Source organism: Strix uralensis, chromosome 12 (assembly GCF_047716275.1).
Source record: "Strix uralensis isolate ZFMK-TIS-50842 chromosome 12, bStrUra1, whole genome shotgun sequence".
Lineage (NCBI taxonomy): Eukaryota > Metazoa > Chordata > Aves > Strigiformes > Strigidae > Strix > Strix uralensis.
This window is the reverse complement of record NC_133983.1, coordinates 3,397,309-3,424,829: the sequence shown is the minus strand read 5'-3', so window position 1 is coordinate 3,424,829 and position 27,521 is coordinate 3,397,309. Positions and strand designations below refer to the sequence as shown.

Below are 27,521 nucleotides of genomic sequence, written 5' to 3'. Positions count from 1 at the left end.
TGAGCACCCAGGGGACGCCCATCTGGGCTAGCTGGGCATCCCAGGGACACCCATCTGGGCTAGCTGAGCACCCAGGGGACGCCCATCTGGACTAGCTGGGCATCCCAGGGACACCCATCTGGGCTAGCTGAGCACCCAGGGGACACCCATCTGGACTAGCTGAGAATCTCGGGAGCACCCATCTGGGCTAGCTGAGCACCCAGGGACACCCGTCTGGGCTAGCTGAGCACCCTGGGGGCACCCATCTGGGCTAGCTGAGAACCTCGGGAACACCCATCTGGGCTAGCTGAGCACCCGGAGACATCCGGCTGGGCTAGCTGCAAACTAGCACCCACCCGGCCTAGCCGCGCTCCCCGGGGACACCCCCCGGGGCAGCCGCCCACCCACCCGCGGCAGGGCAGGGACGGCCGGGTCCCGGGCCGGGTCCCGGGCCGGGCTGTGCGGGGCGGGCGCTCGGTCCCCGCTCCCCGCCCGGCCCCCGGCAGCCGCCCCGCCCGCTCCCCGCGCCGCCGCCCCCCGCCCGCCTCCCGGGAAGCGCGGGCACGGCCCGGCCGCCGCCGCCCGCGGGGAGGAGACACGTCCCGCGCCCGGCGGCCCCGTGCGCCGCGCAGGTGGGTCCGCGGGCGCCCCGCGCGTGGGGGGCGCGTGGGGGGCGGGTCCGCGCGGGGGGCGGCTGCGCTGCGGGGGCCGCGGGGGCCGCCGCCGGGTGAGCCGCGCTGGGGGGGGGGGGGGGGAAGGAGGGGGGACACGGGACGGACGCTGGTCACGCATGGCCCTGCGTGGGGGACACGGCACGGACCCCCACCCCCATTCCCACGCGTGGGGACACGGTGTGGGGGGACACGAGCCGGCCGCGCTCGCATGGGGACATGGCGGAGGGACATGGCACGCGGGTCGCTTCGCGTGGGGACGTGGGAAGGGACCCTCGCGTGGGGACACGGGGTGGTGACATGGCGTGGGGACACGGCACGGCCTGCTCTGCACGGGGCCATAGTGTGGGGGCGCAGGGGGGGCCCCTTTGTGCCGGGACGTGGCAGGGGCCCTTCTGTGCGAGGACACACCTCCCCCTTCGCGTGGGGACACGGCACAGCCCCCTCCGCATGGGCGTGGGGACACGACACGTCCCCCTCCACCTGGGGACCCAGCGCAGGGTGGCCTGGCCACTTCACCAGCCCCGTCCCCCAGCGCTCCTTGGCTGACCTCCTGCTGAGGCCGGACAAACTCATCGCTGGGATAATGGGCCTGGGCTGCTTCTCCCCCCTCCCCCCACCTCCCGCCTGCGGAAATCCCCTGGGGGTGGCCCCGGGGGAAGCCCCGGTAGCCCTGCCCCGAGCGGCTCCACGGCCCCCCACAGCCCTCCGGGACCCCCCCGGGACTCAGGTGGGGGCCGTCCCTTCCCCGCAGCCCCCCGGGGCTCGGCGTGGGTGCCCTCCCGGGGGGCTGCAGCCCGGGCGCCCGCCTGCCCGGGGGCTGCAGCCGGGGCTCTCTCCCCCCAGATCCCCTCTTGCAGTGCAGGGGGGGGTCCCCGCACCCCCCACAGCGCATCCCTGCCGGCACCCTGTGATGGCCCTGGGACCTGCTGCCTCCCCGCAGCCGGCCGGAGAGGAGAAACCAGCGGGGACGGCCGGGAAGGGGGGCTAACCCCCCCATCCATGGCAGGGGGCAACCGCCCGGGGCTACCGGAGAGCAGCCCAGCGCCCGGTGCCCGCGCCCGTCCCTCGTCCCCCCGCCGCGCACCCCCAGGAGGCCCCCGGTGAGCCGCGGCCATGTAGGTGCAACCCGGGGTTCCGCCGACGGCCACCGTCACCATGCAGCAGAGCTACGCGGCCGTCCTGTGTGAGTACAGCCTGGGGACGGGGCTGGAGGAGGGATGATGGCCTCGGGGGTCACCCCCGGGGGTGTCCCCGGTGGGGGGCTGAGGCCGCTCGCTTTCGGTTGCCCAGGTGTCCTGGCTGTGCTGGGGCTGGAGGCTGCTGCGCCGGGCGAATGCGAGCTCACCCGCCTGCTGCAGGACAAGCTGCAGTACGAGATGCGCCTGCAGTACATGGTAACCCCCCGCTCTGGGGGCGCGGCGGGGGGACACAAGCCATGGGTTTGCTCTGGAGGGGGACATGGGAGGGCAGAACCCACTGTCTCTACAGTGACTGGGTGCTGGGTGGTGGGTTTTATCACCCGTGGCAACTTGTGCCCAACGGTGGGGATTGGCCACGGGTCGAAGGACTTTCCCCCCCGGGTCCCCGGTGTCACGTCGAGGCTGGCAGGGCTGTCCCCGTCACTTCACTACCAGCCCCTGTGCTCTTCTCCGCCTCGCCAGAAGCACTACTTCCCCATCAACTACACGGTCCAGGTCCAGTACGAAGAGGTGCTGAGGCCATCCAACATCACCCGCCTGGTAAGACGGCGGCGGGGGCTGGCCCTGCGGCGGGGACGCTCCGTGGGCCCGTGGGTGCTCTGTGGGTCTCACCCGGGGCACCCTCTCTCCCGCAGCGCAATGGGACGGTGTCGGAGGCGGCACTGCGGTACCTCTGGTTCCACGTCAGCTCCCAGGCGGTGCTGCGGATCCGCGAGGTGCTGCCGGAGAAGCACCCATCGTGGAAGTACACCCAGGAGCTGTGCCGGCTCTTCGACGCCCTGGGCAAGGAGTACAGCGAGTACCGGCAGGTGGGGAGACCCCGGGGCCCCCCAGCTCCCCCGTGCGCTCGCAGGCGGCCTGGCACACCCCTCGCAGGGGTGCTGGGTGCTCACACAAGACACGCGTGTTGCGTGCTCGGGCAGCACACGCGCAGATGTGGGGGTGCACGAAGGGGACGCACACACACAGCACGCAGACGCGCTGCGAGGACACGCACCCACGCGTGGTCAACACCCAGCGGGGCGCTGCACGGGTGTGCACAGGCCCACGGTGTGTGGGTCCTGTGGGAAGGGGTGGGGGGCAGGGGTTGCACCCGGCTGGGTGCGGGGCCGTGGGATGCTCCACATCTGGCATTGGTGGTTCAGTGGTAGAATTCTCGCCTGCCACGCGGGAGGCCCGGGTTCGATTCCCGGCCAATGCAACAGCATCACTTTTTCTTGCCTGTGACCCTCCTTCTAGGCCCAGCAGGGCTGGGGTGGGGGGAAACTGAACCATCACCACCACCGTCATGGGGTGGCAGTGCCACAGCTGGAGGGGGGATCCTGCAGAAGGTGACCCCCAAATCATCCCCATTTTCCCGGTGGCACTACCCTGCTGCAGCAGTAGCAGAAGGCCTGCCTCTGCCCAAACCTCTGCCGCCTCGATGGAGCTGCTGCACCCGCATTTGGGTGCTGGGGGGGGGGCAGCTGTCAGAGCTGGGTCTGCAGGGTGAACCCAAAGTGTATCTGGGTTGTCCTGTGCCATGGGGCAGGTTCTGCAGTCCCTCTGAGGTCTTCTTTTCAGAGTGTTAACTCTGAAGGCTAATGACAACCAGCTCTTGCTGGAGGGGATGTCTGAGGCAGCAGGAGGAGGGGCTGTTGTGTCTGGAGCCCTGGCATGAGAGCTGTCTGTTGGGGTCCCCTCTCTGGGGGGGGGGTTCATAGCTGGCAGTGCTTGTTCCTGCTGTGGGCACCCCGGCTGGGTGTGGGGCCGTGGGACGGGGCCGTGGGGTGCCCCACATCTGGCATTGGTGGTTCAGTGGTAGAATTCTCGCCTGCCACGCGGGAGGCCCGGGTTCGATTCCCGGCCAATGCAACAGCAGCAGCTTTTTGCACCCCAGTGTCCCTGGGGGGGCACCTCGGGGGCTGCTGGAGTTGCTCTTCATAGCGGGAGTCACAAAGGTGCTGCTTTGGGCACCAGTGTCCCCTCTGGCCCCTGTGTGGGTGCACATCGCCTCTGGGTGGTGTTGTTGGTGGGCAGAGCCAGCACCCCTTGGTGACTCTGGAGGGTCTGTGGCAGGGAGCTGCCTGGGGGCTCGGTGGCTGTGAGGGTCCCTAGTTTGGTGGCCGTGAGTGCCCCTGGCTCAGGGACAGTGGAGGACACTGGGTCGCTGATGATGAGGATCCCTGGCCCAGGGCAATGGGGGCTGCTTGGGACTGGGGGGTACCTCTGCACCCCGGGGGCATCTGCGTTTGTGTGCTGGGTGGGGGTGTCCTGTCATAGCTGGGTCTGAAGGGCAAACCCAAAGTGTATCTGGGTTGTCCTGTGCCATGGGACAGATTGTGCAGCCCCTCCAAGGAGAGCATTAGCTTTGATCAATCTTTTTGTCAGTGTTAACTCTGAAGGCTAATGACAACCGGCCCTTGCTGGAGAGGATGTCTGAGGCAGCAGGAGGAAGTGCATGAGGTGCATTCATGCCTGGAGACCTGGCATGAGAGCTGTCAGTTGGGACCTCCCCTCTTGGGGGGGCTCAGAGCCGGCAGTGCCTGTCCCTGCTTCTCCCAGTGCATTGGGTGTGGGGCCGTGGGACAGGGCCGTGGGGTGCCCCACATCTGGCATTGGTGGTTCAGTGGTAGAATTCTCGCCTGCCACGCGGGAGGCCCGGGTTCGATTCCCGGCCAATGCAACAGCAGCAGCATTTTGCACCCTAGTGTCCCTTGGGAGGCACCTCGGGGGCTGCCGAGGTGCCTGGTGGGGGTGGGGGTGGTGTGGTGTCCCAGAGGTTCTGCACTGTCCCCTTGGCGCCATCCCTGTGGGTGCTCAGGCTCCGGGGGTGGCAGCACCTGCTCTGCAGTGAGTGTCCCTGGCTTGGTGGCATTATGGGGGCAGTGGGAGGTGCTGGTTTGGTGGCAGTGAGCATCTCTGCTGGGTTGGGTGGCAGGGCGGGACACTGGCTCGGTGGCAGTGAGTGTCTCTTGCTCTGTGGCAGTGTGGGACAGTGGCTCAGGAGCAGTGGGGGGTGCTGGCCCCTGTCAGGGGTGCACAGGCTGTGGGCAGCCCCACATCTGGCATTGGTGACTCACTGGGACAATTTTTGCGCCCACTCGCCCTCCACAAGAGCCCTGGTTTTGTTCCCAGCCAATGCAGCCCTGATGTCCTGCACTTCGCCTCCGCAGCCCCGGCCCCGCCGCCTGATTTGGGCTCCGTGTGTCTCTGGGCTGCTCGGGGCTGGGAGGTGCCTCTGCACCCCGCGGACAGCTGTGTTTGGGTGCTGGGTGGGGGTGGCCTGTCAGCTGGGTCTGCAGGGTGAACCCAAAGTGTATCTGGGTTGTCCTGTGCTGTGGGACAGGTTCTGCAGCCCCTCCAAGGAGAGCATGAGCATTGCTTGGTCTTTTTGTCAGTGTTAACTCTGAAGGCTAATGACAACCGGCCCTTGCTGGAGAGGATGTCTGAGGCAGCAGGAGGAGGCACGTTCATGGCTGGAGCCCTGGCATGAGAGCTGTCTGTTGGGGTCCCCTTTCTAGGGGGGGTTTCAGAGCTGGCAGTGCTTGTTCCTGCTGTGGGCACCCCGGCTGGGTGTGGGGCCGTGGGACAGGGCCGTGGGGTGCCCCACATCTGGCATTGGTGGTTCAGTGGTAGAATTCTCGCCTGCCACGCGGGAGGCCCGGGTTCGATTCCCGGCCAATGCAACAGCAGCAGCTTTTTGCACCCCAGTGTCCCTGGGGGGGCACCTCAGGGGCTGCCGGGGTTGCCCTTCACGGTGGGGGTCACAGAGGTGCTGCCTTGGGCACCAGTGTCCCCTCTGGCCCCTGTGTGGGTGCACATCGCCTCTGGGTGGTGTTGTTGGTGGGCAGAGCCAGCACCCCTTGGTGACTCTGGAGGGTCTGTGGCAGGGAGCTGCCTGGGGGCTTGGTGGCCATGAGGGTCCCTAGTTTGGTGGCTGTGAGTGCCCCTGGGCTCAGGGACAGTGGAGGACACTGGGTCGGTGGTGGTGAGGATCCCCTGGTTTGGTGGCAGTGACTATCCCTGACTGCGTGGCAGCGGAGGTCCCTGGCCCAGGGCAATGGGGGCTACTTGGGACTGGGGGGTGCTGCTGCACCCTGCAGGCTGCTGCATTTGGGTGCTGGGTGGGGGTGTCCTGTCACAGCTGGGGCTGCAGGACAAACACAAAGTGTATCTGAGTTGTCCTGTGCCATGAGGCAGGTTCTGCAGCCCCTCTGATATCTTCTCATTGGAGTGTTAACTCTGAAGGCTAATGACAACCGGCTCTTGCTGGAGGGGATGTCTGAGGCAGCAGGAGGAGGGGCTGTTGTGGCAGGAGATCAGGCATGAGAGCTGTCTGTTGGGGTCCCCCCTCTCAGAGATGTTCAGAGCCAGCAGTGCCTGTCCCTGCTGCGGACATCGTGGCCTGTTGCGGGGCCGTGGGACAGGGCCGTGGGATGCTCCACATCTGGCATTGGTGGTTCAGTGGTAGAATTCTCGCCTGCCACGCGGGAGGCCCGGGTTCGATTCCCGGCCAATGCAACACCACTTTTTCTTGCCTGTGACCCTCTTTCTCTAGGCCCAGCAGGGCTGGGGTGGGGGGAAACTGAACCATCATCACCACCGTCATGGGGTGGCAGTGCCACAGCTGGAGGGGGGATCCTGCAGAAGGCGACCCCCAGATCATCCCCGTTTTCCCGGTGGCACTACCCTGCTGCAGCAGTAGCAGAAGGCCTGCCTCTGCCCAAACCTCTGCCGCCTCGATGGAGCTGCTGCACCCGCATTTGGGTGCTGGGGGGGGGGGGCAGCTGTCAGAGCTGGGTCTGCAGGGTGAACTCAAAGTGTATCTGGGTTGTCCTGTCCTGCGGGGCAGGTTCTGCAGCCCCTCTGAGGAGAGCATGAGCTTTGCTTGATCTTTTTGTCAGTGTTAACTCTGAAGGCTAATGACAACCAGCTCTTGCTGAAGGGGATGTCTGAGGCAGCAGGAGGAGGGGCTGTTGTGTCTGGAGCCCCGGCATGAGAGCTGTCTGTTGGGGTCCCCTTTCTAGGGGGGGTTCATAGCTGGCAGTGCTTGTTCCTGCTGCGGGCACCCCGGCTGGGTGTGGGGCCGTGGGACAGGGCCGTGGGGTGCCCCACATCTGGCATTGGTGGTTCAGTGGTAGAATTCTCGCCTGCCACGCGGGAGGCCCGGGTTCGATTCCCGGCCAATGCAACAGCAGCAGCTTTTTGCACCCCAGTGTCCCTGGGGGGAACTTTGGTGACACCCCGGTGACCTGTCCCTGCAGACGGACGTGGAAGCGGTGGTGGCCGACCTGGTGAAGCTGGTCCACAGCGCGGGCGCCGAGAGCCGGAGGAAGCCCGTCCGCCCCAAGGCGCTGCTGGACAACTGCCTCAAGGTCATGCGGATGCTCTATGGGGCACCCTGTGAGTTGGGACCAGGGAGGGTGGCACACACACACCCCCCTTGGGGAACAGAGGTGCCACGCGTGGGGTCCTGCCCCACGTGGTGACGCCTGTCCCCTCTGCCCAGGTCGGTGGGAGTCCACCTAACGCCACAGAAGACCCCTCACTCGACGCCTTCTCCTTGCCCTGGAGCCTGGGATGCTGCCTCTGCTCTGCCCCCCCAGCAGAGCCCCTTGGGGGGGGTCCCCAAGGAAGGTGCAAAGGCGGGGACAAATGCCACCCCCTCCAGGACCGTGGGACTGTGCACAGCCACGGGGTCGGCCCCATCCGAAATGCCAGGGGGGTGTGGGCTGGGTGGGCTCGGATGCAGCCCCCCGCAGGCAGGCAGCTGCCGGGTGGGGGGGGGACACACGCTACCCTGCCCTGCCCGCAGTGGGGGTGAGGGCATTGCCCCGCCTCTCTCAGTTTGTATTTTTTCCTCAGCTTTCATTAAACACCAGTTAATTCTCTAGCGTTGCAGCTCAGCTTCCAGCCAGGTCCCGGGAGCCTCCGACCTTACCCCAAATAAAGGACCCGCAGAGAGAACCCCAGCTGCCTTCACCGCCTCCTCTTTTGGGGTGTCAGGCCCCGCCCTCGGCTTTGTGGGGCAGATATTTGCCCCAGTATAGGGACCCCTGGAGCCGTCGCCTGCCGAGCTGCTTCCGTCAGCCCCGGATGCTTCCCTGGCCAGAAAACATCTGGATTTGTTTGTTGTGCTTGGCGGTGCTGTGCGGGCAGCGTGCCGGAGGGGCTGGGGGCTGGCCAGCTGCCTCCCCCTTTTCCAGCATAGTTAATTACCTTAATCAGCTATTAGAGCCCTTAATTGGTATATTCCTGGCTGCGGGCTGCTTAGGCTTGCAAGTCTGTGAGAAGGCACAGGTGAGGCTGCGGGCACTGCAGCATGAGCAGATGCAATGTCTTCCTTCGCCTCCTTCTCCTCCTCCTCCTCCTCCCCCCTTCATGCCTAGCAATGGATCATGTTTATATAAAGCCCATGCAGAGCTCGTATAAAGCCCACCAACTGTGAGCCACCGCTTGATAAAGGGCTTTAAATCAAGGGACCCCCTCGCCCATCCCTGCTGGCTTTAACAAATAGCCCCTGGATGGACTGGGGCCCCACCTGAGGTTGCCTGAGCCCCCAGGGCTGAGCTCCCACCTCCCGCTCCCTCAGGGCAAGCGTGGGAATGGTTCCCCGTGCTCTTCCACCGTGGGAAAAATGAAGCTGCCCCAGCAAAAATGACCCCGGCTGGGCTTCCCAGAGCATCCCTGCAGCAAGCGGCTGGGCTCACGGCTTGCCAAAGCCCTGCTTTTCCAGTCCAAGTACCCACTTGAGATGTTGTGACATTTTTTTTCCAGTTGCTCTTTCGAGGGATGGCTTCAAAAATGTCAGCTGAGAGCTGCCACGGAAGTGCACTCAAGTGATGGGGAGTGGGAGCCTGACATCTTGGGATGTACCGTGAGATGGGATGGATGCAGGGAAGGTCAGCCCAGGGCAAAGTGCCGAGGTCCCAAAAGACATCCCTAGGGATGTGCTAGGGCTTGGGAGATGCTCCTGCTGTGAAACCCCCGGCTGCTGGAAAAGGAAGAGCCTTTGATGGTCTTGAACCAGCACCATCAGCATCCTCAGGGCGGGCACAGAAAGGCCGACTGGTTTTCACAGAACCATAGAATGGTTTGGGTTGGAAGGGACCTTAAAGATCATCTAGTTCCAACCCCCCTGCCATGGGCAGGGACACCTTCCACTAGCCCAGGTTGCCCAAAGCCCCGTCCAACCAGGCCTTGAACACTGCCAGGGAGTGGCAGCCACAGCTTCTCTGGGCAACCTGTGCCAGTGTCTCACTGCCCTCACAATAAAGAATTTCTTCCTTACATCTAATCTAAATCTACCCTCTTTCAGTTTAAAGCTGTTACTCCTCATCCTATCCCTACAATCCCTGATCAAGAGCCCCTCCCCAGCTTTCCTGTAGCCCCTTTTAAGTACTGGAAGGCATCAATAAGGTCTCTCCAGAGCCTTCTCTGAACACCCCCAACTCTCTCAGCCTGTCCTCACAGGGGAGGTGCTCCAGCCCCCTGATCATCCTCATGGTGTCCTCCAGACCTGCTCAAGTAGGTCCGTGTCCTGGCATTGGTGCCCCCAGAGCTGGACACAGCACTGCAGGGGGGCGGGTCTCACCAGAGCAGAATAGAGGGGGAGAATCCCCTCCCTGGACCTGCTGGCCACACTTCTCTTGGTGCAGCCCAGGATATCATTGGCTTTCTGGGCTGTGAGCACACATTGCTGGCTCATAGTTTTCCATCCACTAATACCCCAAAGTCCTTCTCCTTGGGGCTGCTCTCCATCCACTCCTTGCCCAGCCTGTATTTGTGCTTGGGATTGCCCCGACCCATGTGCAGGACCTTGCCCTTGGCCTTGTTGAACTCCATGAGGTTTGCACGGTCCCACCTCTCCAGCCTGTCCAGGTCCCTCTGGATGGCACGTCCCTTCCCTCCAGTGTGTCGACCGCACCACACAGCTCGGTGTCATCATGAACTTGCTGAGGGTGCCTCGATCCCACTGTCCGTGTCACTGACAAAGGTGTTAAACAGTGCTGGTCCCAGCACTGACCCGAGGAACGCCACTCGTCACTGCTCTCCACTTGGACATCGAGCTGTTGACCACAAGTCTTTGAGTGTGACTGTCAAGCCAATTCCTTATCCCCTGACTGGTCCATCCATCAAATCCACGTCTGTCCAATTTAGAGTCAAGGATGTCATGTGGGACAGTGTCAAATGCTTTGTGGGAGCCAGGCTCAGCACGGTGAGAGCTGGGCTCCGGTAAGGATGCCCTATGGCCATGGTTTTGGGGCTGTCTGGGATGTCCCCAGGGCCCCAACCAGCGTGGCTTATGGCCACAGAGCAGGGCCACATTCAGACCTACCCCTCAGGCAGCGTAAGGTTGCCCAGGGGGATCCCTTGGCCCCAGGGGATGCCCCAGCAGAGCCTGGCACCAGGATGCAGGACCACGCTTAGAACATCCTTTCATCTGCTGCCCTGGCCCAACTCAGCATCTCCGGTGGGCGGGCAGCGACCCCAGTTCTCACCCCACCTAGTCCCTGTTCTCACCCCACAGAACCAGAGTGAGCCTGGTAATGGCAATTAATTAACTTTACTGAGCTCAGTGGCCACTGTTTCTGGGCACCACTCTCACCAGGGCAGGCTCTGCCCTCGCCAGTCCCAGAAGGTGCCGTTGCTGGTGGCCGAGAGCTGGGCCAGCAGCCGCAGGACGCCCCGAACGCTCTCCTCCACCGTCACCGGGCCCTGCAACATGGGGAAAAAAATGAGCCCAAACCTCCCTCCTGGCACCCCCAGCCCCAGCCCTGGGCATGGTGGGATGCCACCTCCAGCCAGGCAGGTTGGGGGAGGCTGGAGATGCTCTAGCAGCCAAGGAATGTGGCTTTGCACAAACTGATAATCTGTAATGTGGGTGCTATAAGGATGGAAGTTAATTTTATGGTTCCTAATAAGTGACTCATTTATTGCCTCTGCAAGCCAGCACGGGAGTAAGCCCTGCCCGGATACACTGCAAGAGGCTGCTCGTCTCCAACCTTGCCTGCCTCCCCTTGGCACGGTCAGAGGAGAAGCCAAATTTGGGGTGATTATGGCCCCCGGGCTGCATGAGGTGCTGGGGAGGCAGCACCCTGGGTGCAGCCCTGGTGCTGGAGCCGAGCGTGGGGTGCCCTCTGCTGACATGCGATTGGGATGGGAAATGAAATAAAAAATAGAGAGGAAACTGGATTGTTTTGGGGGAGAGTCCGGAATTGGCCCTTTGCTGTGTTGGCGAAACTCCTCTGGGACTGAGGAGCTGCCCCCAGCAAGGGATGTCCCAGGGAAAGGAATGTCCCCAGGAAGGAATGTCCCCAGGAAGGGATGGCTGTGGGAAGGGATGTCCCCAGGAAGAGATGCCCATGGGAAGGGATGCCCATGGGAAGGAATGTCCCCAGGAAGGGATGTCCCCAGGAAGGGATGCCCATGGGAAGGGATGCCCATGGGAAGGGATGTCCCCAGGAAGGGATGCCCATGGGAAGGGATGCCCATGGGAAGGGATGTCCCCAGGAAGGGATGTCCCCAGGAAGGGATGCCCATGGGAAGGGATGTCCCCAGGAAGGGATGCCCGTGGGAAGGGATGCCCATGGGAAGGGATACCCATGGGAAGGGATACCCATGGGAAGGGATGTCCCCAGGAAGGGATGCCCATGGGAAGGGATGTCCTCGGGAAGGGATGCCCATGGGAAGGGATGTCCCCAGGAAGGGATGCCCGTGGGAGGGGTGCCCCAGGAAGGGATGCCCATGGGAAGGGATGTCCTCAGGAAGGGATGCCCATGGGAAGGGTGCCCCAGGAAGGGATGCTCATGAGAGTTTGCCAAGACAGAGTGGCCGTGCATGTCACTCACTGTCCCCCGTCCCAAGGGAGGTGTCACACAGCCGGGGTCCACCGACACGCAGAGGATCCCGCTGCCCCCATACTCCAGGGCCAGGCACTTGGTAAGCATGTTCAGAGCAGCCTGGGGGGGACAACACACACATACATACACCCCCGCCACCATCATGGGCTGGCAGTGCCATGGCTGGTGGTGGGGGATCCCACAGGAGGTGACCCTCAAACTCCTCCCTGGTCTCCTGGCAGTGGTACCTTGCTGCAGCGGTAGCAGATGTCCTGCCTCTCCTCCCAAGCCTCCGCCGCCTCGATGGAGCCCAGGATGCTGGAGATGTTGACAATGGCGGCTCTGCTGCAGCTCATCTCACGCTGCCCTTCAGCCTCGGCCGCCTCCTTCAGCAGGGGCAGGAATGCCTGTGGGGAATGGGCGCTCAGGTACCACCATCCTCTTCCTCCTCGCTCCCAGCATTTGGGGCAGGGGGTGCCTGTGGCCTCACCTGGCTCGTCTGCAGGGGCCCGATGGTGTTGGTGGTGTAGACGAGGGTCATGTTCTCTGCCGTCTCGGTGGTCAGCGTGCTGCGGCGCGTGGTGCTGGCGTTGTTGATCAGGAGGTTGAGGCCGGCGCTTCCCACTTCCTCCCTCACTTTCCCAACCGCCTCCTTGATGCTGTTGGGGTCTGTCACATCTGCAAGGGGACAGGAGGGTTTGGGGACTGGCTGGGGAACATGTCCTGGGCAAGATGTTGTAGGACATGTTGGGAGGCAGCTCCCAGCCACTGAGCATCCTCCTGGTCCCGGCAGTGACCTGGTTGGGCTAGCCAAACTGAGGGACCCGCCTTCTCGGGTGGCATTTCTCAGAGCCACCCACGGGTGCCATTAAATCCCAAGAGACTTCATGCCCTTCCCACCCCAACACCTACCTAGGGGCAGGACCAGGACGTTGGGGCAGCCCAAAGCCACTTCGTTGATAGCCTACGTGAAGAAAGCAGGGAGGGGGGGTGGTGTCAGGTGTGTGTGGGGGAGTCACTGGGAGCCTGGCCCTGCGCCACGCCGGAGTGGGAGCTGGGCGGCCCCGCGTGCCATGGTCGGCAGGTTTCAACAAGCCCCAGTGGGAGAGATTTGGGGCGAGTCGCTGCTTCCCTGCACCCAGCTGAGCCCAGTGCCTTCAAAGCCCCCGGCACTGATGCCCCCGGTGTGGGGGCTGCCAGCAAACCACCCCCCTGGCACCCCCCACCATGCGCTTATCTATACCAAGAGGAGAAAAAAATTTAAATATATATATGTAAATATTTTTCCATGCCCTTCACGGTGTGGAACACTGACGCTCAGCCCCCGCCCTGCCAAAGCCAGGTGGGGATGGTGGCATCCCCAGATGCTGCATTTCCCAGCCCATCCTGGAGCTGACCCCTGCTGTGTCCCCCCCACCCCCAGCACCCTCCCTACCTTCCCCTGGGGGTCCAGGCAAGCGGCAAAGAGGTGCCGGGGGGGGCTGGGCTGCTCCAACAAGCCCTTCAGCAGCCCCAGGCCGAGCCCCCCGTCGCAACCGGTCAGCAGGACGCTGCCCACACTGAGCCCCTCCATCCCCACCGCTCACCGCAGCCGGTTGTGCCGCCCCGGCAAGGTTTGGCAATCAGCTTCGGTAATTTGGGAGGTGGCAGCGCGGGTGCTGCCGGGATGGGTGGAGGTGGTGGGGGGCACCGCCTGCACCCCCTCACCTGGAGGTGATGGGGCAGGGGGATGGTCTTCTGCATCCCATCACCTTGACCATGGGGATGTCTCACCCCCTCTGTACCCCACAGAACCTGCTCCCCCAGCCATGGGGACCCCAAAGGGGTGATGGGACCTTCCCACCTGTCTCCCATTATTGGGGTGACCCCGGGGTACCAGCATATCCATACGACCGCAGGCGAGGCTATTAATTACAGTACAACCTTTATTAATACTGGAATCTTCACAGTGCATTCGTTACTTGTAGCAGTGACTATGGAAACTGGGGGGAAGGGGTGGGTGGGAAAGAGGGGAATTGCCACCAAAAAAAATAAAATAAAAATAAAATTAAAAGAAAAGAAGGAATGAAAAAAAGAGAAAGAAACCTGGCGGAGGGATGGGGAGGGGGGGAAGCGGCGGCAGAGGCGGGAGCGAGGGGAAATAAATTAAAAAAAAAAAAAAAAAGGACCAAGTTAACAACAGCACCAGAAAAGTTACTTCAGTCAAAAGACAGGTCGTTTTTTTTTCTTTTCCAAGGAATTTTTGTTTTCTGTACAAAATAAGAGACCCCCTCCCCCCCCCCTCCCCCAAACCCAAACATTTGTCACTTGGCATCAGCGGTTCTGGGCAGGAGAAAGGGTGTGGGGGGGGGACTAAATCGTTATTCCTAAGGGAAAGGGAAAGGGGGGGCTGCGATGCGACAGACAGCGGGGCAGTGGGGGGGGCTATGTACAGCGGGGGGGGCCGGGGGGTTGTGCTTTCCTCCAGCCGCCGGCAGAAATCAGCTGCTTCGCTTAGGGGGGGGGGTCTGGGTGAAACCCCTGGCCCCCGGCCCCCACCCCCAGCAGGACCCTGTGCAGGGTCTGTGGGTACTGAGGGAGAGGGAGGGAGTTTTGGGGGGGGCTGGGGGGGGTGCCCAGTGATTCCTAAGGAGGGCAAAGGTTCGGCATCCTCAGCCACTGTGTCCCAGTGTCCCTCTAAGTTGGAGGGGGCTGTAGTGCCTGTGCTCCCACTGTCCCATCACCCTCTCACACATGCCCCCCCTCCAAACCCCCCAGCCCTCTCCCTGCTGCTTCTGACCCCCAAAATGGGTCTGAGCCGTGCTGGCCCCAAGCAGGCAGCTGGGGAGGATGGGGACAGGGCCCCCCGCTCCTGGTACTGCTCCTGCCATAGCCCCCATTGTCCCTGTCCCCTCTACTGGGGCTGGGGCCACCCGCCTGCACCCAGGGAGGGAGATGGGGAGGGAGAAGGGAAAACAGCGAGAGAAGAGGAAGAGAGGAAAAAAGGAAAAGAGAAAAAAGGAAAGGAGAACAAGGAAAAAAGAAAGGAGAACAAAAGAGGAGAGGAAGAGGAGAGGAAGAGGAGAGGAAGAGGAGAGGAAGAGGAGAGGAAGAGGAGAGGAAGAGGAGAGGAAGAGGAGAGGAAGAGGAGAGGAAGAAAAGAAGAAAAAGCGATAAGAAAAGAATGAGAGAAATAAGAAAAAGAAGAATATGAGAAGAGAAAAGGAGAATAAGAGAAGAGAAACAGAGAAAAGGTGAAAAAGAGAAAAAGAAAGAACAGAGAAAGAGAAAATGAGAAAAAGAGGAGAAAAAGAGCCAAAGAGAGAACAAGTGAAGGAAGGACATAAGGGAAAGGAAAGGGCTGGGAGGGGTGGGAAGGAGGAGACAGAGGAGCAGAAAGCAGGGGCCGGCGAGGGAGGGGCAGGGGCAGCAGGTGCCGGCGGGTGGGGGGCTCCCGGGGAGGCACAGTGGGTGCCCCCGGGGGGGTCCGTCGGCCGTGGTGGGTGCGTCCCCGCTGGCCAGGGCGTCATCACGATATCCGCGGGGCCGACCTGTCGTTGGTGACGGTCCTGCGCAGGCGCACCCCGCGCCGGATGGCCACCAGCATATCTTCGGCCGGGGGGTCCATGGAGGCCGCCGGGGGGGGCGCGGGGGTCTCCTCGCCAGGGCCGGACCCCGCGAGGGCGGTGGGGAAGGGGAACTGGCCTTCCCCCAGGGCGTGGGCACCGGCCACCAGCTCGCCGATCTTCTCCACCAAGCTGTGCCGGTTGGCGGCCAACTGTTGGTCCTCCTCTTCCTCGGCAGAGAGGTGCTGGCCAGCCCCGGGGTAGACAGAGATCTCCATGGCGCCGCTGCCCCAGGCGGTGTTGGGAAGGCTCAGCCTCTTGGGCGAAGCTTTGGCAAAATCCAGGGGGTTCGGCGAGGCGTCATCGGCGTAGAAGACGCACTCTTCGCTGCCCACTCGCGTGGGACCGGCGTAGCCGGGAGAGTCGGGCACCGTGGGGGTCTTCACGGGGACGATGGGGGGTCGGATGGGGATGGGGCCGGCGTTGGAGAGGGTACGGCGGACCGAGGGCTTGGTGGAGGGTGTGCGGCGGATGGTGGCCACTCCTGGGGTGGTGCCAGCTGGTAGGTTGGTGCCGGTGGGCAGCCCAGCGGTGGAAGCGGGGCGCTTGGTCTGGATCATCCGCCGGTAGTTCTGGGCGATGTTGCTGTTGCGTGGGATGGTGGAGGACTTGTCAAAGTCGCTCTGGGGGTCGCACTCTACATCGCCGTTCACCGAGTAGCAGTCATAGTCAGAGCCTATGAGGAGGTGGCAGCACGGTCAGCGTGGCTGGGTGGGTGGCCCAGCTGGCACTGCCAAGCCCAATCACCACCTTCACGATGCAGCCGCAGCCAGCCCCAACCAACGCCGCTGCAGCGTGACCACAACCGCCTCAACCACCACCACAACACAGTCCCAACTGGCCCCAACCATTGCTGGCACAACATGCTCACCATCAAGCCGAACCATCACTGTCACAAGGCAACCACAAGCAAAGCCAACCATCACCATTGGAAGGCAACCACAAGCAAAGCCAACCATCACCATCGGAAGGCAACCACAATCACCTCAACATTGAAATCACAACCAAAACCAGCTGTCACCATTACAACGTGACCACAACCAGCCCCAGCCATGACCATCACAACTAGCCTCAACCATCACTGCCACATGGTTGTAGTCAAACCCAACCATCACCACCACAACCACCCCAACCATCACCATCACAACACGATCCCAGCCAAGCTCCACCACCACATGCTCACAACTGGCTCAGCCAATACAATTTCAGCAAAACATGACTGTCCCCGTGGTTATTGATCTCCAGTTACCACCTCTGCTGTCACTACCCACCATCTGCCACCGTCTCAGCCTGTACCCAACCGCTGTGCACAAACACGTCACCACAAACCATCACCAACCACACTCCACGTGGTGCTACCTATTATTGCAATGCCTGGCACAACCGTAGCCATGGAGACCCAACTAACACCCAGCTAACCCAGAATCCTCGTGGTTACCACGTGGCACAACACTTGTGCTGCCCGCTGAACCCCCAACACACACAATTGTTAAATCTTCCCCGACCAGCCCCCATGTGACATGACTACAGCCCGATGCTACCAACACCTAGCGCATGCAGATGCTCCCCAGGACCACCAAAGCCTCTGCTGTCCCCCTCCCCTCTCCGGGTGCCGTTTTGGGTGGCTCCAGGTGGCCCTCGCTGCCATGGGGTGGGTACCTTGGGAAGGGATGGTGTCCTCGGAGCAGGAGGGGGTGGTGGTCTGCGTGCTGTAGCCGCTGGAGTACTGCAGCGAGTCCCGGCTGCTCTTCTGGTGCTCCAGGCTCAGCCCCCGGGTCAAGACCATGGCCAGGTCGCTGGCGGCGGGGGACACCTCCTCCCCGTGCTGTGGGGGCAAGGGGACACCATCAGCACCCTGGTTCCTCTCTTGGGAGCCCCCCAAAAGCCCCCCACCTCTGTGCTCGCCCTGCCAGAGCTGGTACCTTGGCGGCAATTGTGGCTGGTGACATTCGGGGCCTGGGAGCATCCTCGCCGCCGATGCCCGGGTACCCGCCGGCGGGAGAGCCCATCTCGGCTTCCCGCAGGTGCTCCACGCGGTCCTTGCGCCGCTGCAGGGTGGGGACCACCGGCTGGTCGTAGGGGCTGGCCTTGGACCAGTCCTGCAACGGGCAAGGCACAGGGTGACGCTGGGGACAGTGGGACCAGGAGCGGGGCAGGGCAGGAGGGGGCAGGCACCAACATCCACCCCCAAGCCACAGATACACCCCGTGGGAGGGGGTGGGATGGGGGGAATCTGGGGGTTGAACCTCCCCGAGGTGTGGGGGGACCCATGTGTGAAACACAACGCTTGTGGGAGGGGGGACAGGGCTGGGGAATGGAGGAGAGGAAGAAGAGGGTGCTGCTGCTGAAAGCGTCACCTTTCCGCCACCTGCCCGTGCCCCGGTGGCAGAGCAAGAACTAACCGAGGTGGGGGAGCTGCACTCGCTAACGGACTGGCAGGTTTCGGAGGCCTCCGAGGACGCCGAGCTGGAGGACTTCTGCCGTGCCGGGAGGCCGTGCCATGAGCCGGAGGGGAGAGAAGAGGCGGTTAGCAAGCACAGCCACAACCCCGGCGCACAGCAGCATCCGCAGCTTCCCCGGCTGGCCCCAGCCCCCAGCCCATGGCAGCAGACGCAGAGAGGCAAGCAGGATCTGATCCGGCGTGGGAGTGGGATACTTGTGCCCCATCCCCGGGCACGCCCATGGCGCCCCTGAGCAGGGCAGCATCCCCAATATTCCTAATATTTATCTCCCGTGATGCCAACACAGCTGGAAACACATCTCGGGGTGGGTCCCATCACCTCTGCAGCGGACCCTTGTGTTGCACTGAGCAGCACCCACCCATTCTACAGAAGGGAAAACTGAGGCACGGGGGTGGGCAGCGCTGAACACCCCATCCCCGTACCTGGCTGGTGATGTCCGAGGGCATGGGGGAAGGTGGTTTGGAGTAAGTGGCGTCCTGGGAGATGAAGCCGGAGTCGTGGGAGGAGACGCTGGAGAGGCGGGTGGCGGTGGCGGGGGGCTGCGCCAGGCTGCGGTAGCGATAGGTGGAACTGGGTGAGCAGGTCTGAGCCCCGCCGGGCCACGCCATGCCACCCTTGGCACTGCTAACGCTGCTGGGGGGGCGCCGGGGGGGACGGGGACACGCCAGCGGGGAGGACAAAGGAAGGAAAAGAGAGTTTAAGACGGAGGTTTGGAGGTGGCGGTGTCCTCAGGCACCCTGCCCCACACTCCAGCCTGGGGAAACTGAGGCACACGGTCCCCCTGGGGTGACCCTTTCCCTTCTGGGGTCTCCCACTGGCAGGGGAACATGGCAAAGGTGACATGTTTGCCCCCAGACCTCCCCCGCACAGCTCACATCATCCCCAAAACCCGGAGGACAGGGCACGTGCCAGGCACCTCTCCTACCCCATCGGCCCACCAGCCCCGACCCCGCACTCATCCCAGTGCACCAAGACCAGTTCCTCCACATTACTGGGGACCCATTGGCCATACGGACACGTGGAGGTGGATGAGCACCTCGTGAGCACCCCCAGAGGTCGTTAAGCACCATTAGCCCCTGGGGTTAACGAAGGGGCTGGATTTCCCGGCAGTGGTTGGGCGTGGAGCCCACCCCACCATACCTGCACATGCTGGACTTGCGGGAGCTGGAGCTGCTGGGTGAGGATGGGGGGGTCTGGTAGGACCAGCTGTAGTCAGAGCCCTTCAGGTCCTTGATCACCTGCAGGAAGGATGGGGTTTAAGCCCCTCAAAGATGCTCCTCCCCACTTCCCCTGCCCTCCCTGGTCCCCCCCACTGACCTGCTCGCTGGCGGGGGGCAGCTTGTGGGGCTCGGCGGTGAGCACCACCAGGTCCTCGATGATGCCCTGCAGGTGGGTGATCTCCCCCAGCATGGTGAGCTCCCCGTTCTGCAGCCAGACAAGGGGGAGCATCAGCACCCACCGGGCAGCAGCGAACCCCCCGCAGCCCCTCCCGGCCCCTGGCGCTCACCACCACGGGCTGCAGGAAGGTGATGAAGGTGCAGAAGCGACCCCGCTCCTCGATGAGGGCTTTGCGGACCGCCTGCTTCTCCGTCTCCTCCAGCAGCAGGTACATGTCGTTGACGTCCTGCAGCGCGTTGTCCAGCTGGGGCTGCAGGTCCCCCTTCCCTGCGAGACGGGGTACCATCAATGCTGGGCTCCCCCAACACCCCCCCCAATCTGCTGGGGGTCCCATGGCCAAGCCAAGGCCACCCCCAGGCTCCGGCTGGGAGACATCACCCCATCGTCACGCCCCAGTGGGTGCCATGGGTTCCCCTGTGCCCATATCCCACGGCAGCCCCGGCGGGGGGCTCCTCCGCCACCCCATCCCCAACCCTGTCGCCTGGGACCAGGGGACCCGCCAGGGTGCCACCGCGGCGGGGCTGGCGTCACCCCGGGATGGGGGGTGCAAGCTAAGCTAAGCTAGAAGCAGGGCAGGGGGTACAGGGAGTGGATGGATGGACGGACAGACAGACGGACAGAGGCAGCCCCGGCCCCGGGGAGACCAAGGGGGAGCAGATGAGGAAGCAGAGAGAGGGGGCCGGGAGGGGGGGCCAGCGGTTCACTTACCAAGTAGCTCTACAGGAAGGATGTGGAGGGGAGGGAAGAGAGAAGGAGACAGAGAAAACGTGTGAAAAGAGGCCGAGGGCCGGGGTGCGCCCCCGCCTCCCCGCCACCCCCCTTTCTGTGAGGGGGCAGCGGGACCCCCCCGGTGCCCACCAACCCCGGGAGGCAGTCAGGGTGCCCCATCCGGGATGCCCACCCCAGCCGGGGGTGCTGTGGAGGGGCTGGTGGGGGTACCCCCCCCCCCCAGGAGACCCCCCCCCTCACCTTTGCGAGCCTTTTTCTGAAGCTTGAGGGTGTCGGAGGATTTTTTCTTGATCTCGTGGCGGGCTCGCTTGTACTCTGGGGGCACAGAAGTGGTGTCAGAGGGGACCCCCCTCGCCAACTGGCGCAGCCCCCCAGCACGGATTCAGCCCAGCCTGGCCGTACCTTTCGCGTGGTCCTTGTCGAGCTGGTTGGCAGTTTTCTTCCAATCCTCAATCCTGTCCTGCAAAGGGTTTATCAGGCTCTCCATGAGGGCGCTGGAGCAGGGAGAGAGAGGCAGAGAGCGTGGGAGAGCGCCGGAGCTGGCGGGGGGGAAGCCAGGACCCCCCACCCCAGGCCCAGCCGACATCCAGCATCTCCTTCTTCAGAGGAGGGCTGAGCCCGGCCAACTCGTGTCACTGATGCCCTGGGCACGCTTACTTGGTGAACTGCCGGAGCTTGGCCTCGATGCTGCGGTGCCGCATGCACATGCGGGTCAGCGCGGAGCCGATGTCCCTTGTGGCACCTGGGGGGGAGCGAAATGCTGCTGACGAGGGGCAGGGGACACCCCAACACCAATCTCAGCCCAGTTTGTATACTGGGACCAGGCTGGCTCATGGGCGGACAACCAGCACTGGGATGTGCTGGGCTTCAGGGACACTTTGGGTTGGAGTGGCTCGCTTTTTCCCCCAATAAACCCACTAAATATTTGTTAGTGGATGTTGATTGATTTAAAGCACTAAATATCCCTTCCCGCAGCTTTGAAATGAAAACCTGCTCCCGGTTTGTCTCAAATCCAGCGCTGGGGAGGGGCAGGGAAGGGAGGGGGTGAGGTAACGCGCAGCCAGCCAGGCATGGACCGAGAAACTGGCTGGTCAGGAACAAGCAGCTCCAGGACCGGCTTCCCTCCCTGGCTCAGTGCCAGGCAGCCGGCTGCATCCCTTGCCTCCAGGCATGATCCCGAGTGTATAAAAAGGAAGTCAGAGCTCCCTGCGGGGGTATTGGCCAGCAACAGAAGGCAGGAGTGTCCCTTTTTGATGAAACCGCTGTTAACTCTGAAGCCTAAGGATGGCCACATGGTGGCAGTGCTGCCAGCAAATCCCAGGAAAAGCAGCAATCCAAATCCTTGGGTGCAGGCTAGGGAGTGATATTCTGCCTTTCTCTCCCCCAAAAAGCCCCCAGAAACACCTGTTGCCCTTTGCAGGAGTTTTGGGTAACCCCCAGCCCCGCAGTACTGCGGAAATGGGAGAGCCCCGGGCCAAGGGCCTTCTCCTCCTGCGCTAGGGTATTCTCCTAATCTTGCTCCTAATCCTGGCTCCTGCTGTTCCTAATCCGATTCCCTGTGTGCTCACGTGCCTCGTGCAAGGCCGCCAGCTGGCCCCCACCCAGTGCCCTGCCTCAGTTTCCCCCCATGCTGCCACTCTGCCTCCCCCCGCTCTCCCGCTCAAAAGCAGGGATGTCCCCAAGATGCCACCACCCGGTGCAGGGTGGCCCGTGATGCCAACCCCCGTGTGCTGGTCCCCAGCATCCCCCCTGTGTCCCCTCCTCCTCGCTTTCAGTGCCTGGGCTGGAGGGGAGCTGGGGGAGCCCTAATCCCCCCTCCCTGGTGCAGTGGGCCAGTGGGTTTGGAGGCAAAGCTGATCCCGGCTCAAGCTGCTGCCTCCTCCTCCTCCTCCTCCTCCTCCTCCTGCAGCTCCAGATGGCCTGGATGCCGCCAGTCTGCAAACCAGCCTGGGACCATCTGCTTGGCAGAAGCCGAGCGGTGGGAAGCAGCTCCTTGCCACCAGTGGGCACCCAGAGCGGGTCCAGGGGTCCGGCCCCGCACCCCAAAGCAGCATGGGGGGGCCCCACCTGCAGCCTCAGCTCTTCACCTCGCCTCTGCGGCGGGTTGGGGTTTGTCCCCGAAGCAGTTGAGCGCGTGCTCCTGCATCTTCTCCCTCCATCGAATCGCTCTTCCCCAGAGCCCCCTGGAGCAGCCAGGACCCCCCCCCAGCACCTCCTGGGTGGCTGCAGGGTACAAGGGGCACAGGGAGGGTGGCTCAGCCCCATACCTGGGTGCGTCCCAGGGGGCAGAGATGGAGGCAGGGGACCACATCACAGGGCTGAGTCGCCCCAAATCTCCCCACAAGCAGATTATCCCCACCAGAGGATGCCGGCTGAGCACCCATGGGTGGTGAGGAGTAGCACCCACAGGAGTGCCCCCCTGCACCCCCCTGCTTCCTGGGGGATGCTCCACCTCGGGGTGGGGACAGGTTGGACATGTTTCCATGGATGGTGGAGCCGCTGCCTGAAGCCTCCCCCAGCTGCATGGGCAGGGGACACCCCACAGGGGACACTCGCCACCCGCCCCCCTGCCCGGCCAAGCCCAGGGACACCCACCCCTGGGTGGGGAGGACCCTACCTCGGGTGTTGGTGGCCATGTCGGCCACTTTCTGGAAGGCATCCAGGAAGGCGACTGCAGCCAGCACCGTGGTCCTGCGGCGGAGAGAGTGAGAGGGGAGCTCAGCGGGCACTGGGCACCCCAGGATGTGCTCACGGGGGTGGGTGGAGTGTCCCCTGCCCACCCCCCCCCAGCCACTCACCTGAGCTGGGAGTGCAGCTTGGTGGCCTTCGAGTTGAAATCCTCCCAGATGGGGTAGGAGCTCTGCAAGGAGGGAAGGGGACAGTGAGAGCTGGAGCCCCTTGTTCCCCTGTACCCCCACCCCGGGCAGGGCAAATCCCCCCTGCACCCTTACAGCAGCTGGGTGGCCGTGCCTGGCTAGGTGTGGCTTCTCTGATGGCTAATAAAGGCTGAGCAGAGCCATTTTTCCCTTTTTCAGTCTGGCCACACAATCTCACAGACCATGGAGAACTCAGGATTTTGGGTGATGTCTTCCTCAAAGGGGTCAAGGCAGCTTATGGGTTTGGAAATTTGAGGGGAGGAAAGGAGCTGGTGCAGAGACAAGCAGAGCCCTCCAGCACCCACAGCCTTCCCCAAAGTAGCGATGGCCCCGAAGCCCCTCATGGAGGGCTCCAGCCCTGCAGTAGGTAGCCCCAGTCCCCAGCTCCCCCAGGCCCATGAGGACCGAGGGGGCAGGAGAGGAGGTCTGGGGTCCCCCCAGCCCTGAATGAGGCAGTTGTGTGGGGACAGGGACAGGTCACAGGTGCTGGGGAGGCCACCCCAGCGCCGTCCCGGTGAGGCCACCCTGGTGCCATCCTGGCCAGGCCATTCTGATGCCATCCAGGTGAGGCCATCCCAGCAAGACCAGTCCCAGTGCCCTTGTGGTGAGGTCATCCTAGGGGTGTCCTGGTGCCACCATCCCAGCAAGGCCATCCCAGCACTGTCCCAGTGCCACCGTCCCAGTGAGGCCATCTCAGCGCTGTCCCGGTGAGCCCAGTCCCAACAAGACCAGTCCCAAGAGTGTCTTGAAGATGCCAGTCCCAGTAAGACCATCCTGGTGCCATCCCAGTGGGGCCAGTCCCAGTAATGCCAGCTCCAGTGCCATCCCAGCAAGGCCAGTTCTGGTGCCATCCCAGCAAGGCTAATCCTGGTGCCACCATAGAGCGAGGCCATCCCAGTGCCACCATCCCAGCGAGGCCAGTCAGGTTGTCCTGGTGAGGTTAATCCTGGTGCCAGCTTGGTGAGGCCATCCCAGTGCCAGCCTGGCACAGCCAGTCCCAGTGCCACCATCCCAGTGAGGCCATCTTGGTGCCTTCCCAGCAAGGCTGGTCCCAGTGCCACCATCCCAGCAAAGCCATCCCAGTGAGGCCAGTCTTGGTGCCACCATCCCGGTGAGGCCATGCTGGTGCTGCCACCCGGGTGAGGCCAGTCCGGGTGCTGTTGTCCTGGCGAGGCCATCCTGGTGCCACCATCTGATGGCAGTGTTGGAGGCTTCCAAACTCCCTTAGGGCGGCCACCAGGTTGGGACATGGGCACGGGCGCTGGCTTTGCAGGACACAGGTCACTGCACATCCCCACGACCCCAGCTTGGTGGCACCTCTGGGGACAAAGTTTGCAATGAGTGGGCACAGGCCCAGCCCAACATTGTTTTTTGGGACCATGAAAGCCCCAATTTCCTCACGAGTCAGCAAAGAAGGGGGTTGAGGATGCCACTTCATGTGCCACTTGTGGCAGCACCCTGGCTCAGGGCCACAAGTCCCCGGGGGACTGCCATTGCTGGGGGGCTCAGGGCCACTGTCCCAGGGCCACCTTCCTCATGCCACCTCGGGCAGGGTGAGCAGAGACTCCCCCCAAACAAAGGGGCAGGTCGTGATGCCCCCAGCACCCTGCGGTGCCAGGCAGGAGGAGGATGGGGATGAGGACAATGGGGACAAGGACATGCCAAGGTCACCCAGGGATGCTGAGCACGCTGGAAGAGAGGCAACAGGAATGAAGGTGGCTCAGGGGACACTTGGGGACTGCCACCAGGCTTTGCTGCTCAAGCCCTCCCCAGTGCAGGCCGAGGGGTGCCGAAAAGCCACCCGCCATCCAAACAAGGTCCCTTTGCGCCCGTGCTCAGCACAGGGCGCCCGCCCGAGGGACCCTAAGTGCATCGCTGCTGTTAAACACCCTCAGCTCTTTGGGCAAGGGATTTATTTTTCCTCCTCCCCCAGCGCCAGGACACCCACGTGGCCAGGAGATGGGGACAGCGATGGGGACGATGCACCCTTAGGGGTGAGCGGTGCTGGGCCGGGGCTGCGCAGGGTTTGAGCTGAGCATGTTGGGGCTTTTTTCTTCTTTTTTCTTATTTTTTTCTCATCTTTCCCACCTTCAAGTGGCAAGAAAATGAATCCAGCCCGGTTTCCTCGGGCACAGTGGTGCGTGACGCTATGGTGAGGGGCTCCCAGCCCACCCACATCCCGATGGGGCTGGGCACGCCGCTGCGTGGCCGCGCTGGCACCAGCAGGGGAGGGGACAGCTCCGGGGGGCTCATCCCCTCCGCAGCCTCAGAGGGGGAACGGGGAAACTGAGGCACGGGCTGCTCCCACCTCCACCCTGGCAGCACGGGGCTCACCAGGGCTGCCAGGAGGGGATGGCCGGGGTGAAGGTGTCTGGGGGGGGCTGATCATCCCACCACCCTTCCCCACCAGCCCCAGCCCTCACCGCCCTGGGGCCAGTCCCCGGAGAGAGGGGGATTTTTTCCCTTGAGGGCTTTTCTCTCAGCCCCAAGCTGGAGTCCGGCCCCGCAGAGCCACCACCACCCCTCGAAGGGGTTAATCTCCTTCTTAGCAAGGCTTTTTTTTTTTTTTTTTTATCCCCCCTCCCCTGCTTTGGCAATGACAGCATTGTCTGGACTGGGCTGCAGCAAGAGAGGAAGAGGAGGAGGAGGAAGAGAGCTTTTGCTTCCCAAAAACGACTGGGGCTAAACCCCAACGCTGGAGCCGGCAGTGGGAATTTTGGCCCCCCGAGATGAAGAAATCCAGCTGGTCCCCTCCTCCCTTCTCAGCCCCCAGGCAAAAATACCCCCCAGCCGCCTTCTTTTTTTTTTTTTTGAAATGAATATAAACAAAAAAAGGCTTTTTTTTAAACACGGCCCCATCCTGCTCCCAGGAAGGGTGGAGGCGATGTCCCCTCCCCAGGTTGGGAAATGGGATCGAGGAACCGGGGGAACCTTTTTGTTCCATTGGTGCAAACCCAAGCGGGTCCGGCAGAAATCCAAGCTGGGGAGTGGAGGGTGGCGGGGGCAACGCGATGCCCGAAACAGGCAGCGATGCCTGATGTGGGGCCAGCAGCACCCGACGTGGGGCAGCAATGCCTGGTCTGTGATACCTGACATGGGGCTCCGATACCCAGGGATGGATACGGGGCTGGTGTGGGGCTCCGACATAGGGCTCCGATACTCGGGGATGGATACGGGGCTGGTGTGGGGCTCCGACATGGGGCTCCGATACCCGGGGATGGATACGGGGCTGGTGTGGGGCTCCGACATCCAACATGGGGCTCCGATACCCGGGGATGGATACGGGGCTGGTGTGGGGCTCCGACATCCAACATGGGGCTCCGATACCCGGGGATGGATACGGGGCTGGTGTGGGGCTCCGACATCCAACATGGGGCTCCGATACCCGGGGATGGATACGGGGGGCTGATGTGGGGCTCCAACATGGGGCTCCGATACCCGGGGACACATATGGGGCTGATATGGGGTTCCCACACCCGACATGGGGCTCCGATGCCCGCGGACGGATGCGGGGCGGCGATCCCCAGCCTGGGGTCCGATGCCCAACGCCGGGCCCCGATGCCCAATACGGGGGTTGATGCGGGGCTCTGGCACCCAGTGCCAGGCTCCGAGAGCTGATGTGGGGCCCCAACGCCCCACACAGAGCTCTGATACCCGGGGACGGCTGTGGGGCCGCGATCCCCAGCACGGGGTCCGATGCCCAACACGGGGCCCCCACGCCCAGTATGGGGCTGGTGTGGGGCTCCGGCACCCCAGTGCCAGGCTCCGACACCCGCCGCGGGGCTGATGTGGGGCTGCGATACCCGCCCCGGGGCCGCGATACCCGGCTCGGAGCTGGGCAGCAGAGCCCCGGTACCCGCCGCGGGGCACGATGCCGGCCGCTCCGTGCCCGCACGGGGGCTGCCCCGGGGGGGCGCGGGGGGGGGGTGTGAGGTGGGGGGGTGTCACGGCAGCGGAGCGGGGCGGGTGTCCCTACCTTCATGTCGTTGATGATGGCTTGGAAGAGGCCGCCGAGGGCTCCGCACTCCTTCTCCGCCGTCTCCATCGCGGCGCTGCGGCAGCCCGGGGCGGGCGGCGCCGCCGGGGGAGGCCGCGGCGGCGGGCCAGGCTCAGCGGCGGCGGGGGGCGGGCGGCGCCCGGGCGGCGGCGGCGGCGGCGGCGGGGCGGCGGAGCGGCGGGGGGGCCGGGCGGGGCGCGGCGCGGCGCATCGCCCCCTTCCCCGGGGGCTGAGCGGACCCGCCGCCCCCCTGGGCCGCCCCCCTGGCGGCGGCGGAGCGGGGCGCGGAGCGGGGCGCGGAGCGGAGCGCGGGGCGCGGAGCGGAGAGCGGCGCCCCGGGGCGGCGGCGGGGGCGGAGCGGGGCGGGATCTGCGCGGCACATGCGCCGCCCGCCGCGGGGCCAGGGCGGGGGGGGGGGAGGCGGAGGGGGAGCTGGGGGGATGCCGAGGGTGCGGGGAGGCGGGGGGGATGGGATGCTCGGGGGAAGCCCGGGGGATGCTCGGGGGGCAGCAGCGGGCACCCGGAGGATGCGCTGGGATGCGCTGGCCCGGTGGTGCTCGGGGACGCGCCGGGAGCTGCTGGGGGGGTGGGGGGGGAGCAGCTCCGGGAGCCCCGCGGGATGCTTGGCCTGGGGTGCAGCCCCACGTATGGGGGCAGCACCGGGGATGGCTCACAGGGCAGCGGAGGAACCCCAAGGGGTGCTCTTGGGGTGCTGGGTGGGGAACGGGAGAGCCCCGGGGTGCTGGGCCTGGGGTGACCCTCGGGACCGCTGCAGGAT

The 27,521-nt window shown here is 63.9% G+C and overlaps 3 protein-coding genes and 6 non-coding genes across 16 annotated transcripts; 7 read left to right on the top strand and 2 right to left on the bottom strand.

The window, feature by feature from the left end:
- The first annotated feature begins 478 nt into the window (after positions 1–478).
- Positions 479–9,129, top strand: IL34 (interleukin 34). 3 transcript variants are annotated; one of them, XM_074881406.1, is made up of 7 exons: positions 479–611; positions 1,497–1,836; positions 1,944–2,047; positions 2,315–2,392; positions 2,488–2,661; positions 7,099–7,237; positions 7,344–9,129. In XM_074881406.1, exons 2-7 carry the CDS (start codon positions 1,809–1,811, stop codon positions 7,361–7,363), a joined length of 543 nt encoding a protein of 180 aa, XP_074737507.1. In that variant the 5' UTR covers positions 479–611; positions 1,497–1,808; the 3' UTR covers positions 7,364–9,129. The 3 variants fall into 3 exon arrangements, with proteins under 3 accessions (XP_074737507.1, XP_074737510.1, XP_074737508.1); XM_074881409.1 differs by having other exon boundaries at positions 527–611; positions 1,660–1,836; XM_074881407.1 differs by having other exon boundaries at positions 559–611; positions 1,594–1,836.
- Positions 2,983–3,053, top strand: TRNAG-GCC (transfer RNA glycine (anticodon GCC)). The gene has a single exon. It is a non-coding gene; the product is annotated as a tRNA-Gly (tRNA).
- TRNAG-GCC (transfer RNA glycine (anticodon GCC)) lies at positions 3,636–3,706 on the top strand. The gene has a single exon. It is a non-coding gene; the product is annotated as a tRNA-Gly (tRNA).
- On the top strand, positions 4,447–4,517 carry TRNAG-GCC (transfer RNA glycine (anticodon GCC)). Its single transcript has one exon. It is a non-coding gene; the product is annotated as a tRNA-Gly (tRNA).
- Positions 5,450–5,520, top strand: TRNAG-GCC (transfer RNA glycine (anticodon GCC)). The gene has a single exon. It is a non-coding gene; the product is annotated as a tRNA-Gly (tRNA).
- TRNAG-GCC (transfer RNA glycine (anticodon GCC)) lies at positions 6,285–6,355 on the top strand. Its single transcript has one exon. It is a non-coding gene; the product is annotated as a tRNA-Gly (tRNA).
- TRNAG-GCC (transfer RNA glycine (anticodon GCC)) lies at positions 6,955–7,025 on the top strand. Its single transcript has one exon. It is a non-coding gene; the product is annotated as a tRNA-Gly (tRNA).
- Positions 9,130–10,438: 1,309 nt separating the features above from the next.
- On the bottom strand, positions 10,439–13,249 carry LOC141948741 (C-signal-like). Its single transcript, XM_074881551.1, has 6 exons — positions 13,112–13,249; positions 12,589–12,640; positions 12,167–12,354; positions 11,925–12,083; positions 11,686–11,796; positions 10,439–10,552 (listed from the first exon to the last, which is right to left on the bottom strand). The coding sequence occupies exons 1-6, from the start codon at positions 13,247–13,249 to the stop codon at positions 10,439–10,441; spliced, it is 762 nt and encodes a 253-aa protein (XP_074737652.1).
- Positions 13,250–13,583: 334 nt separating this feature from the next.
- Positions 13,584–26,869, bottom strand: MTSS2 (MTSS I-BAR domain containing 2). Of its 6 annotated transcripts, none has more exons than XM_074881544.1 (15): positions 26,723–26,869; positions 22,669–22,730; positions 22,488–22,561; positions 20,528–20,612; positions 20,273–20,364; positions 20,111–20,185; positions 19,850–19,858; positions 19,251–19,408; positions 19,061–19,168; positions 18,884–18,981; positions 18,166–18,376; positions 17,684–17,758; positions 17,204–17,380; positions 16,941–17,106; positions 13,584–15,957 (listed from the first exon to the last, which is right to left on the bottom strand). In XM_074881544.1, the coding sequence occupies exons 1-15, from the start codon at positions 26,789–26,791 to the stop codon at positions 15,185–15,187; spliced, it is 2,232 nt and encodes a 743-aa protein (XP_074737645.1). In that variant the 5' UTR covers positions 26,792–26,869; the 3' UTR covers positions 13,584–15,184. The 6 variants fall into 6 exon arrangements, with proteins under 6 accessions (XP_074737645.1, XP_074737646.1, XP_074737650.1 ...); XM_074881545.1 differs by having other exon boundaries at positions 18,166–18,373; XM_074881549.1 differs by having other exon boundaries at positions 18,166–18,292.
- Positions 26,870–27,521: the final 652 nt, after the last annotated feature.

What these genes read in the sequence shown, in the direction of transcription:
- LOC141948741 (XM_074881551.1), bottom strand. Translation starts at nt 13,249, where the DNA reads ATGGAGGGGCTCAGTGTGGGCAGCGTCCTGCTGACCGGTTGCGACGGG. An exon ending in CGTCCTGGTCCTGCCCCTAG is followed by an intron (nt 12,355 to 12,588) that starts GTAGGTGTTGGG and finishes GTCCCCTTGCAG; the next exon opens with ATGTGACAGACCCCAACAGC. An exon ending in TCTGCTACCGCTGCAGCAAG is followed by an intron (nt 11,797 to 11,924) that starts GTACCACTGCCA and finishes TGTCCCCCCCAG; the next exon opens with GCTGCTCTGAACATGCTTAC.
- MTSS2 (XM_074881544.1), bottom strand. Translation starts at nt 26,791, where the DNA reads ATGGAGACGGCGGAGAAGGAGTGCGGAGCCCTCGGCGGCCTCTTCCAA. An exon ending in AAGCTGCACTCCCAGCTCAG is followed by an intron (nt 22,562 to 22,668) that starts GTGAGTGGCTGG and finishes TCTCCGCCGCAG; the next exon opens with GACCACGGTGCTGGCTGCAG. An exon ending in CATGGCCACCAACACCCGAG is followed by an intron (nt 20,613 to 22,487) that starts GTAGGGTCCTCC and finishes GCTCCCCCCCAG; the next exon opens with GTGCCACAAGGGACATCGGC.
- IL34 (XM_074881406.1), top strand. Translation starts at nt 1,809, where the DNA reads ATGCAGCAGAGCTACGCGGCCGTCCTGT. An exon ending in CATCCAACATCACCCGCCTG is followed by an intron (nt 2,393 to 2,487) that starts GTAAGACGGCGG and finishes TCTCTCCCGCAG; the next exon opens with CGCAATGGGACGGTGTCGGA. An exon ending in GATGCTCTATGGGGCACCCT is followed by an intron (nt 7,238 to 7,343) that starts GTGAGTTGGGAC and finishes CCCTCTGCCCAG; the next exon opens with GTCGGTGGGAGTCCACCTAA.